At 43.5% G+C, this 12,500-nt stretch overlaps 1 protein-coding gene across 14 annotated transcripts in view; it reads left to right on the top strand.

The window, feature by feature from the left end:
* Window positions 1-12,500, top strand: part of kif1aa (kinesin family member 1Aa) — a 49,617-nt gene that overhangs the window by 17,752 nt on the left and 19,365 nt on the right. For 7 of the 14 annotated variants that reach the window (XM_058072791.1, XM_058072792.1, XM_058072788.1 and 4 more), the window contains 13 exons: window positions 262-341; window positions 1,485-1,591; window positions 1,692-1,772; window positions 1,892-2,072; window positions 2,133-2,205; window positions 3,295-3,382; window positions 3,453-3,601; window positions 3,668-3,846; window positions 4,999-5,139; window positions 6,750-7,061; window positions 10,765-10,883; window positions 10,964-11,049; window positions 11,980-12,115. In XM_058072791.1, the coding sequence (XP_057928774.1) occupies window positions 262-341; window positions 1,485-1,591; window positions 1,692-1,772; window positions 1,892-2,072; window positions 2,133-2,205; window positions 3,295-3,382; window positions 3,453-3,601; window positions 3,668-3,846; window positions 4,999-5,139; window positions 6,750-7,061; window positions 10,765-10,883; window positions 10,964-11,049; window positions 11,980-12,115 (1,732 nt within the window). The remainder of the gene's footprint in view (window positions 1-261; window positions 342-1,484; window positions 1,592-1,691; window positions 1,773-1,891; window positions 2,073-2,132; window positions 2,206-3,294; window positions 3,383-3,452; window positions 3,602-3,667; window positions 3,847-4,998; window positions 5,140-6,749; window positions 7,062-10,764; window positions 10,884-10,963; window positions 11,050-11,979; window positions 12,116-12,500) is intronic. The other 7 variants (XM_058072796.1, XM_058072799.1, XM_058072798.1 and 4 more) reach the window with 2 other exon arrangements.

Raw genomic sequence — 12,500 nt, 5'->3', positions numbered from 1 at the left:
AGTTTTAAGACGAAGAAAAAAAGATAATGCTCATATCTCGGTGATGGGTGTGACATTGGATTGAGTGGATGGACTGTAGCTGCATGAGGTTGTTTTTTTACGACTGCTCGTCTCCTCCTGGGAGAGATAGCTTTGTGGGAGCTGTGATATGCAGTGTTTGCATAATGTTCTATTGTAAACTGCGCAGGGGTCATAAAAGAGACATGGTAATGACTTGTAAAGTTTCTGCAGACAGCTCATTGCATTTGTGCTCTCCTTCAGACGCCTCATCTGGTCAACCTCAACGAGGACCCTCTCATGTCCGAGTGCTTGCTCTACTACATCAAGGATGGCATCACAAGGTTAGATGCTGTCGAGCACAGACCTTCACCAAGGCGACACCATCAAAGATACATACCTCCAGAAATTTAGCATAAAAACACATGTGGCATTACTTGAGAAACTCCAGCTTTACAGATGTCATGTCGACTGCAGGCTGGGTGTATCGGCTTTGACACATGGGGCTCTATTTTTGCCTTCTTTCCTCCCTCGGGTGTGTGTGTGTGTGTGTGTGTGCCAGACTGCGCCGCTTTCAAAAATTGAAAAGTGCACTGGCCACACTGCATTGTCGCGGCACAGCCTGCGCCTGGTCTACGAAAATAGAGCCCATGGTGATATGAGATGTCACAGTAAACCACGGAGTGGCACCATCTACCATGCACTATTCTACCGAGCAGAGGTCACTATTTGAAGATGTGTTTTTCACATAATTCTACAAAGTATTACAGTTACTATTATCAGCCGATAAATGATGATAACAAAAATAGCTCATAAGAGTTTAATTTAAGAGCAACTTCCATGGTTTTCTTGATAATAATCAAAGGTTCTTACATCAATAGGTAGAGCATTGCACTGCCCAAAAAAAATTAACTTGTATGAACTATTTTTGTTGTCATTATTCTAAATCAAAAACACAAATGTCGACCATATAATTTATTAACAAATTAACTAAAAAAAAGACAATGTGGTGTTTGTTTATGTTAAATCTGCATTTTTATCTGGATCTGCACCAAAATCTAACCGCCATTCCCCTTGTTTGTTTGTTTCTATTGACTTTTTCCTGATTACAGAGTCGCCGCAGTGGATCTTTTTTTTTTTTTTTTGGATCCTCATATTGATTTTTGGCTTGAGCCCTTTATGTTCTGGATGCCCTTTCTAACGAACACCAATGAGGCTTACTAGGGGGGATTTGAGTCCAGAATGCTAACCAGTACACCACGGCGCGCTCCTAACTGCCATTCCCCAATGAACAAAAACATAGCAAACCAAAATAGAAAAACCAAATATCAGAACTGTTTTAAAAAGTATGAAAAAAAACCCTTTGTTTGTTTGCTTTGGTTCTTCCTGTGCTCCCCTCCACAAAGTTTAATTGAAGTGGATTCGTAGTTTTGAGGAACTAATTTCTTGTATTTGTAAATAATTGTGCTGACTGTCAATTATTTTAGGGTGGGACGACTGGATGCCAGCAGCCGTCAAGACATCGTTCTCAGCGGCCACTTCATAAAGGACGAACACTGCACCTTCACCAGCTCAACTGGTCCGCAGGGAGAAAGTGAGTGGTGTTTGCCATAAAAAATCACCATAAAAATTGGTAATGAGCGATCAGCATCCACATTTGTTCTCTCATTGTGGCGTCTTTGTTTCCTGAGCAGCCGTTGTCCTTGAACCATGTGACGGAGCTGAGACTTACGTCAACGGCAAGCGGGTGACCGAGCCCACTGTTCTCAAATCAGGTTGGTTGTTTCTTCATTGCTAAGACATTAGGAAGATGGTCATCAATAAGTCCTGTTTAGTAGCACCATGTGAGCTGTACTGTGAGTGTTTTATTCTTTGTACATTTTTTGGGGTTCAGGAAACCGCATCATCCTGGGGAAGAGCCACGTGTTCCGCTTCAACCACCCCGCGCAGGCCCGAGCTCAGAGGGAGAGGACCCCTTGTGCCGAAACCCCCGCAGAGCCTGTGGACTGGGCCTTTGCCCAGAGGGAACTGCTGGAGAAACAAGGAATTGACATGAAGCAGGAGATGGAACAGAGGTAATCTGTCAGCGGAATGAATGTATAAGGAGGCCACCTTCACAAGCTGTTTGTCTTCAGGCTGCAGGAGCTGGAGGATCAGTATCGCAAAGAAAGAGAAGAGGCCAACAACCTTTTAGAGCAGCAAAGACTGGTAGGCACCTCTCTGTAACTCTCTAACATAAGGTGATGATCTAATACAGTTGTATCATAAATTCCACCTAACAGAGGCCAAGCATAGCACTCATCAAAGCACAAACTTCCACCAAGGCTGATTATTTGCTTAGTGTCATATTTAAGCCAATAATGTATTTTTTGCGGGCGGCACGGCGGTCGAGTGGCTAGCGCGCAGACCTCACAGCTAGGAGACCAGGGTTCAATTCCACCCTAGGCCATCTCTGTTTGGAGTTTGCATGTTCTCCCCGTGCATGCGTGGGTTTTCTCCGGGTGCTCCAGCACCTCCGCGACCCTCGTGAGGAAAAAGCGGTAGAAAATGAATGAATGTATTTTTGCCAAAATGTATTATTTTCAGGCTGCACGGTGGCCGAGTGGCGCGCGCAGGCCACACAGCGAGGAAACTCGAGTTCAATTCCACCCTCCGGCATCTCTGTGTGGAGTTTGCATGTTCTCCTCATGCATGCGTGGGTTTTCTCAGGGTAATCCGGTGTCCTCCCACATTCTAAAAACATGCTAGGTTAATTGGCGACTCCAAATTGTCCATAGGTATGAATGTGAGTGTGAATGGTTGTTTTGTATGTGCCCTGTGATTGGCTGGCCACCAGTCCAGGGTGTACCCCGCTTCTCTCCTGGGATAGGCTCCAGCACCCCCACGTCCCGCGAGAAAATGAATGAAGGAATGAATGAATAATTATTTTCAAGTACAGAAAGGACTAAATGAAAAAACATGCATACAAAACTTAAGGCATTCAGAAGACGCATTCAAAGACGCTGTGATGATATGTAGTATTCTACACTGGTCACTCAGTGTTAGTAATGTTACTGTAATGTTGGGTGAGAAACACAAGCACCAGACTTGATAGTAAAGAAGGTAACCCAATGCAGTAGTATGAAAAAGTTTGGGCACACCCGATAATTTTTAAGATTTTCCTTTCTAAATCACTGGTCGTTGGAATCAGCCATTTCAGTTATTGGATCCTATTAAGTGGCTCTTTTATGGTTTGTTGGCATATATTGTATATAGCTTATGGAAATGAGCCACATTATGTTTATGCTTCATCTTCAGGATTATGAGAGCAAGCTGGAGGCTCTTCAGAAGCAGGTGGATCGTTATTACCCAGAAGCCCCCGAGGAGGAGGAGCCAGAAGAAGAAGGTAATTCATGCAGTTAATGGACAACAATAGTTTGTCGGAAAGCTGAACTTTGCGTCTTTGTGGCCCATAGTGCAGTGGAGCGACAGGGAGCGAGAGCTGGCCGTGTGGAGCTTCCGCAGGTGGAGGTGTTACCAGTTCACCTCTCTGCGGGACCTGCTGTGGGGCAACGCCATCTTCCTCAAGGAGGCCAACGCCATCAGCGTGGAGCTCAAGAAGAAGGTGACAATATGTGGTGGAAAAAAGGCTGAAACGGGGCTTTTACCAACGCACCCGTTGACCTCCCAGGTGCAGTTCCAGTTTGTGCTGCTGACAGACACCCTCTACTCGCCGCTGCCACCAGACCTGCTGCCGGCAGATGCCAGCAAAGACCTAGAAAAGCGACACTTTCCACAAACCATCGTTGCCGTGGAGGTGCAGGACCAGAAGAACGGAGCCACTCACTACTGGACATTGGAAAAACTCAGGTAATTTCAGCTTTGGCTCCATTTTTTTCATGTATGGTGTCACACTGTACAATAGATAGGGTTCTGAAAATGTCAAGTGTCCACAATTTTGCAATAATAATCCCCTCCAAAATCTGATGTGGCACACCAGTGAAGTGGGATGGATTATCTCAGCAAAGCAGAAGTGCTCACTATCAAACATTTTGACAGATTTATGAACAATTTGAAAGAAATGGTAATATCGTTTATCTGGAATGAATTTTAGATCTTTGAATCCATCTCATGAAAAATGGGAGGAAAAACAAAAGTGTTGTTTCTATTTTTGTTGAGTGTATATACAATGCCTGTTGATAAATAATCATGTGCTCAGCGAGACCTCTGATTTTTCCCCCTCACTTTATCATGCACTCCAAGTCATTATTAATTTCCAAATTACTGAGTCTCTCGGGGTCACACTGAATCCGTCACGGCTCCGTTGTGGCCGCCGAAAGAATTCCGCAAGATTGAAATCTGTGTTCTAGGCGCCGGCAGCCGTATGCCACAATGGAAAGAATCTGTTTGGAGTTTAACATTTTTTTGGGACGCCGCAGATGCCGCAGACACTGGAGTACTATCATATCATACCATCATCATATCAATACAAGAAACAGTTACAGTCACAATTTGGATAATATCTATCAACATTGTGCAATCAAACAACAAACAGCAATACAAAGTAATTAAACGCTATTTAATATTACTTAACATGAAAAAAAATATTGTTTTGTACTTACTCATTGTACTGAAGTCAAAAGGCACAAAAAAACCCCACAAAAATCTACGACACCGCGGCTGTGCAGACAAATATGGCTGTTGTTTACAAGAACTTCCTGTATACAAGGCCAATTATTCCGTGAACATCTGCTCTCGAGAGCGTGGTTTCACACACACACAGCATTTTGAGGCAAGCTGGACTGGATCAGGACCCGAGCCACAACAGATTCAGTGTGAGCTGACGGTAATTATTGACTGCTTCTAATTAACACCCTGTCCTCTTTTGCGGTTTAGGTATATATAAATGATAATCACATTTTTTTAACTAAAAAAGCTTGTAGAGCGACTACAGTTCTTGTTGGTTCTTCTCACAGGTGCTCAGTTCATATTTAGGGTCTAAAATCAACATCACTCTTGCAGACAGAGGCTGGATCTCATGAGGGAGATGTACGACCGTGCTGCTGAGGTTCCCGCCACGACGTCGACAGACGAGGGCGAGAGCGTGATGACAGGCGGCGACCCTTTTTATGACCGCTTCCCCTGGTTCCGCCTGGTCGGCAGGTACGTTCTTCTCAGGTGGTAATCACAAATTGTGTTGAAGAGACAGGGGGGTGTTATTCTCCTCTTTTCTATTAATTCAAGCTCTTTCTTGGTAATAACAGTCCTTGTCCTCCCACTGGAGTCCTGCTGTGTTTTTCGCACCGCCTGCTCCTCCCAAGCTCCGTCTCTCTCTTGATTAGTCCCTCACAGTCATATGCGGCAGTTATATAACAGAACTTGCAGCATATTAAGCCTCGAGTGGCATGTAAATACCGCCAGCCATGTGGAAAAGGACCAGGCGCTTATCTGACAGCAAGTTGTCACATCATTTTCAATGTCCTAATTCCATATTTTGGCTACTTGATGTAGACACATGAGAAGGAAACAGCTGTCAGCGGGATACACAATTGCTTTTTTTTTTTTTTTTAGAATGCACGTAAATATGAATTATTAAATCACGAGGGGGAGAAGCCCAATCCTGACAGCAACATGACGCTTTACAATAAATTTGTAGTTCAAGACATTGAAGTCGGGCGGCACGGTGGTCTAGGGCAGGGGTCAGCAACCCGCGGCTCCAGAGCCGCATGTGGCTCTCCAGCCTCTTTGTTGCGGCTCCCTTTGCAATGCTTTAATATTTTTTAGCACCCGTGTGGTGAAAATGCACGTCTTTGTTATGAGTTTACAAAAATCCAACTTTGTGTGAGACCATGAATGCATCCTGCCTGAGTTCTGACTGGTGACTGAATGAGCAGACAGGATGCTATCCAGTTCTCTCTGACAGGTTAACATGAAGGGAAATGAGTAATACTTTGAGTTATTTGAGTTATTAATTATTATTAATGAGTTATTTGACGATTCTAAAAAATAAATTAGAGCTCATTTAAAAACAAAAGTTTATCTCCAGTACTAGCAAGAGTACTCCAACTCGTCTTTTTTTTTCCCTCCAATGTTGTTTTAAACATACAACGTTTTGCGGCTCCAGGCTATTTTTCTTTAGTGGGCAAGTGGGTGAAATGGCTCTTTTCATAGTAAAGGTTGCCGACCCCTGGTCTAGGGGTTAGCGCACAGACCTCACAGCTAGGAGACAAGGGTTCAATCCCACCCTTGGGCATCGCTTTGTGGAGTTTGCATGTTCTCCCCGTCCATGCGTGGGTTTTCTCCGGGTACTCCGGTTTCCTCCCACATTCCAAAAACATGCTAGGTTAATTGGCGACTCCAAATTGTCCATAGGTATGAATGTGAGTGTGAATGGTTGTTTGTCTATATGTGCCCTGTGATTGGCTGGCGACCAGTCTAGGGTGTACCCCGCCTTACGCCCGAAGACAGCTGGGATAGGCTCCAGCACCCCCCGCGACCCTCGTGAGGAAAAGCGGTAGAAAATGAATGAATGAATGAAGTCCTGGATGAAAATCTTCCCACCAACCATAAAAAAGTCTCCTGTTTTTCCCCTGGGACTTGGAAGGCTCATGATATTTGCCGGGCAGTGCAGGCAGCGACTACTTCTGTCTAGCTTGGTTTGCATCCCATTGTGTTTTCAGTGAAAGAGCAGCTGTGGCGGCGTTCTACTACCAAGTGTGTGCTTTTTCTCTCTGACTCTACTAACCCACTTCCCGTGTCTCTGGCTGAACCAGAAACCCTCTTTTCAACACTTGCATGAGTGAGCGCATGAGCGACCCCACCCCGTCCCCGACCCTGTCCAACTCTGAAATGACCGACCCGGCTGACTCGCAGCGGGAGGCTCGAGGGGAGGAAGACGAGGTGGCAGAGTTGGAGGATCTGGACGATGATATCTTTTTGGACGACCCGTGCTCGGAGCTGGGGGGAGAGGAGGAGGAGGATGATGATGATGATGATGATGATGATGAGCGAGCGCTCTGCCGAGGCTCCAGCGAAGGCCAGGATCCCTTTTACGACCGCTCGCCATTATTCAGTGTAGTGGGAAGGTTGGTGAGGTTTCAGGAGCACGCTGGTGGACGGAACTAGCTCTTTCATGCTGAGACGCAGGGTCGCCTGGTCGCAACATTTGCGAACGACATGCGTGAATACGTGTGCCACATTGTAACTGTCTGAAAGGTACACATGGGGGTTGGGATTTAGGACACATTTTTTGTCCATATGAATTTGCTGTTTGGTGCAGGAGGCCATTACTTTCTCATAGTACAGTGGAACCTCCGAGGTTTAACTCCGTTTTCCTCCAATTGGTTTATATTTAGAATTTCTTACATTTGGAAAAAATGTAAATAGAAATAAAATTGTTCCAGTTGTGTTTCGCGATGACTTAGTGTAGACCCCAGGATGCAAGGACATGGGGGCAGGTTGCTTTAGTAAAGTCTTTAATTAATAAAAGATAATGACACACAAGTCAAAATATCAGAATAATGAAGATGTCTAGGAGGTAGAGCAAAGGCAAAGATAAAACTGACCATGGGAGGTGGAAACAAGAACGCGCAAGAAAAGGGGAATCATACCTGGGAATGGGAAACAAGTTAACAGAGAGGCGATGGAATGCATCAAACACACAGACAACTAAAGTGCAAGGAAAACACAATTAGGCAGCAACGAACAGAAGCTAGAGTGACCAAATGTCCTGTTGTCCCAGGACAGGACAGGACAGGTCCTATTCCTGTATCCTGTGTTCTGGATTTTTGTATTTTTTTCCGAAAATGATGAAAATGTCCTGATTTTTGTTGTGAGGTTAAATTGAGCTGCATTAGGGAACGCTACTGTATGTGAGGCAATTCCCAAGGAGCGTCCAAATACGCAACTTTTTGAATTAGCATTGCCAAAAAGCTAAACGTCCTGTTGAAGTCTTGCCACTTAACAGAAAATATTGGTTACATTCCCAAACTTAAGATAGTACTAGATTGTACCTTGGAATATTACAATTTTGTATGCATACAGAGGAGGCATACTTTAAACCAATGCTTCTCAACTGGTGTGGATGCAGGACCCATCATCACCCAAATTGCGTACATTTTTCAACTCAAACTTCTATGTGTTATGTTTAAAAGGACTGTTTGCAACACCACTTGAGCCGTTATAGTGAGGCGCTGTCTCTTTATGGCGCACTCTTCAGCAGATATCTACAGCTGTGTGTTGGACAGAAGGCACGTTAGTTCCCCTCCTGCACAAGCTTGACAAAGTCACCCATAAACATGACTTAGCACATTGTGGCGATATAGCAAGGAAATAGAACTAGAGATTATATGATTTTTTTTTTTTTTTTTACCCAGGCAAAAACCTGTGACTCACTTTTAGGTCATGACACACCAGCTTTAAACCTATTGAAATTTAAGGCATACTTGATTACGCTTTCATTTGAGTAGATAACAGCGAAACACGGCTCATTTTTTTGGTTGGCCTTTTTTGGTTGATGTCGAAGTACGTCATTTTAGTTGTGCGCACCGTTGTCTCCGCTACCCAACTTCTATGTAGCAATAACTTTTATTTTCAGCACTGTGGTCGTCGTCATACTTGTTTCGATAAATTCTGAACTCTTACAGAATTTACTAATGTCACATCATGCATGGCATAGGTTTGACCTTTGGACTTTTCGTCTTTAGAGGTTCCACAGTACGCCAAATGTACAGTATGTAGTATGTAACTTTAAATCCTGCAAATAGTCTGTATGCAAATGTTGTCTAACATAATGAAGTGAATGCTGAAGTAGACATTTCCCCGGCTTTGACAGCCTGTCCTTCCTGCTAACAATGCTAACACACTAACAAGCATCTCTCCTATGATGTTTTAACCCTCAAAAAAACTTTACACAGCCCAGACAGATTGGGTGATGAGTATGACGAGCATAAAAACAGAAGACACCTAGCATGCTGCGTGAAAGGAAGACGGTGCTGACTCCTAATCTCAAGTTGAAAGAGCTGGTTTCTCCCTCAGCCGTCTCTTTTAGGCATGCCAGAGCACAAGTCCTTTCTTTTTTTTTTTTTTCTTTTCTTCTTGAGTACGTCTGATGATGACCTCGTGGCCCTCCTTTGCACACACTAGCACGTCCAGCGGCGCGGTGTCCTCTTGAGTTCTGGTTGTCACTGGTTGGTGTGTAGCGCAACACAAGCAGGCTGTTTTGGCTGAGCCATGTTCTCTCGTATGATGATTTCTGTGCCATTTGCTTTGGGTTCATTTGAGTCGAGAAGTCAAGAAGCATTTTTGTTCTCATGTTTTTTTCTGTCCTGAGCATGCCTTCTTTACACCTCACCAATCTTGTCATAAGTCTGCCCCCCCCTTTTTTACACCCTTAAATGTCTACCCCTATTGGCTCATGGACACGGGGTGCTTGAATGCAGCAATTTAAACAAAAAAACAACAACACAAAAATCAATACAAAATGACAAAAATAAATACGCACACAAGTGTTTTTAGTGGCATTTAAAAAAAAAAAATCCCCAAAGATTGTGTGGTGCTTCACCTTGAACTGTAAGGCCATTTTATCAGAGATGGATAAACCACACAACCACAAAAAACAAGGAAAAGAGAATCATAAACGTTTTCCAAAGTGTGAGCATGTGGTCAAAGAGAGGTATATGTGCCTTTACATGTGTATATACATATATATATATTTATATATATATATATATAGTATATATATGTGTCCATAAGTGGACTCCATAATATCACATTTATAGATAGAAAATGAATACAAAATAAAAACAGTAATCCCTCGTTTATTGCACTTGATTGGTTTCATAAGTGACAAGTAGGGTTCCTTATTTAAAAATAGAATATTTTCATAGTTAGAAAACCTGTTTGTGACCTTCTAAATATGTTTTTTAATATGATTAGAGCCTTCTAGACATGCATGCAAACACCTCTATAGTCACCTTTACATTCATATTACCCAAAATAGTGGACATAATAAGAGAAAATATGACAAATGTGAAGTGGATGGACATGAAGTGATTCAGAATTGAGTTTTAGCTTGGCGCAGCTGATGGCCACAACAATAGCCTGTGTCTGGTGCTTGTGTGTCTCACCAAACATTACAGTAACATTACCGACACGAGTGACCAGTGCAGAAACTAAGAATACTACATACGTTCTCAAAGCCTTATATTCGTACCTTACTTTGTCCTGCTCAAAAATGCCTAATTTAGACAAAAAACTGCATATAATTGTTTGAGTAAATGTAGACCGTATTCAACCATGAAACAGCATGATTTATGTGCGATAGAGTGAAACTGCAAAACATCCGAAGCGCGAGTTAGCGAGGGATTACTGTACATAGAAATAGAAAACAGGGAAGGTGTGGAAGTGGGCTCACATGTAACACACACACACCTGATTTGTCATGTAGTGAGTCCAAATGAAGGGCACCATTTAAAAAATGCAAACACAAGCTTATTAGCTTTCTTTTGTCAAATAGCGAATGTAAATCATAATATGTGCACCTTAGCTTGCAGCTGCACAGAAGAGAGATGTCTAAATACTGAGCCAGAATTCTAATTCTATTTTGAAAGCGATAGTAAAGGGCAGCCATGGCCATCGCAAGAGCAGTCCCAGCTTCTGTTTGGTTGCTTTGCAGCTCTGTGTTCTGTTCTGTTGTCTCATGTTATATTATCATCATCCACCTTGTCGTCCTGAGTGACTCCAGTGTTTTGTCCTTCTTCTCTCTCTTTCTCTCATTCCTGCATGCAGATCTTTTGTGTACCTGAGCAACCTGCTGTACCCTGTTCCCCTGGTCCACCGCGTGGCGATTGTGAGCGAGAAAGGAGACGTGAAGGGCTTCCTGCGAGTGGCGGTGCAGGCTATATCAGGTAAGGGTCTTGGTGTGTGCTTGATTTGTGTGCGTGCGAGGGACTGACGCATAGGCGCTCTGTGTCCTCCCTCAACACAGCTGATGAGGAAGCTCCAGATTACGGCTCAGGTGTGAGGCAGTCGGGTACGGCCAAGATCTCCTTTGAGGATCAGCAGTATGAAAAGGTAGAGTAACACACAGTCTCCAGAAGTGTCCAATAAGATGTTTTTTGTGGTCTAACTAACAACGTTGCTAAGTTACCACTGATCCCTCCGGCTATGTTGTCTTATTTTCTGGCCCTTATTTATTAAAATATGCGTGGAAATCTGACTAAAAGTCAGCATTCGCCAGAAACCCAACAGGACAAAAATATTCAGACCTATAGAAAGTAGCGTACGCACACATTCACACAATTAGCTGTTCATAGATTCCACCTTGAGGAGAAGTGTACGAAGGCAACTCTGCCTCAATGTTTGTCCTTCCCACGCCTCCACTTCACAATAGAAGGTCAATGCAACGTAATTCACGATTGCAGTGGGGCAGGGCCATCCGAAGCAATAAGGTCCCATATCGAGGCACACATTTCCATCTTTAGTGAGTGTGTTTCTACATTTTTCATAACTGATACCATATTTTAGATGTCTATAAGCTTAGCATAATCTGTTTAATTTAAAGGTGGATGCAAAAACTCCAAATGGGGTTAATTGCTGTGATTCCACGCACATATTTAAAAAATATATAACTTATTGGTGACATTAACACCATTAAAATATTAGGTATGTTATCAATATTTTATGAGGAGCTAATGAAACATTTGGGGAAAAGAGAAGAGTACACTATCCACACACCATGCCATGGTAAATACATGTTGCTATTGATGATATACTTGACATATGCAATTAAAAACTTTCAGATTTTTTGATAATTATTTTTTGTCCAACGAAAAGGGAGAAACAGAGCACTAAGGACATAATAGTACTATGTTTTGTACACTTAAACCCTAATATTAATGCTACGAAATGCTGCGTTGTGTTTTTCCTGTATCTCTTAGCGGCGTGATGTTTCTTGCATGCAATGATGATTACACTTCTATCACTCTTGTGTTTTTCTGGTAGTTCCAGTCAGAGTCCTGCTCAGTGGGCCTTTCCCGGACTGGGATCTCCCAGGAGGAGCTTCGGATCGTGGAGGGGGAGGGTCAGAACCCTGAGATGGGACCCTCGGCGGACGAAGTCAACAATAACACATGTGCGGGTAATTGTGTTTTACAAGTGGTTGCTGCCAGCCAGGCTGCACGGCGGTCGAGTGGTTAGCACGCAGGCCACACAGCTAGGAGACTCGAGTTTGATTCCTTGGCCATCTCTGTGTGGAGTTTGCATGTTCTCCCCGTGCATGCGTGGGTTTTCTCCGGGTACTCCGGTTTCCTCCCACATTCCAAAAACATGCTAGGTTAATTGGTGACTCCAAATTGTCCATAGGTATGAATGTGAGTGTGAATGGTTGTTTGTCTATATGTGCCCTGTGATTGGCTGGCCACCAGTCCAGGGTGTACGCCGCCTCTCGCCTGAAGACAGCTGGGATAGGCTCCAGCACCCCCGTGACCCTCATGAGTATAAGCGGTAGAAAATGAATGAATGAA

Source organism: Doryrhamphus excisus, chromosome 5 (assembly GCF_030265055.1).
Source record: "Doryrhamphus excisus isolate RoL2022-K1 chromosome 5, RoL_Dexc_1.0, whole genome shotgun sequence".
Classification (NCBI taxonomy): Eukaryota; Metazoa; Chordata; class Actinopteri; order Syngnathiformes; family Syngnathidae; genus Doryrhamphus; species Doryrhamphus excisus.
This window is presented reverse-complemented; position numbering and strand designations above follow the sequence as displayed.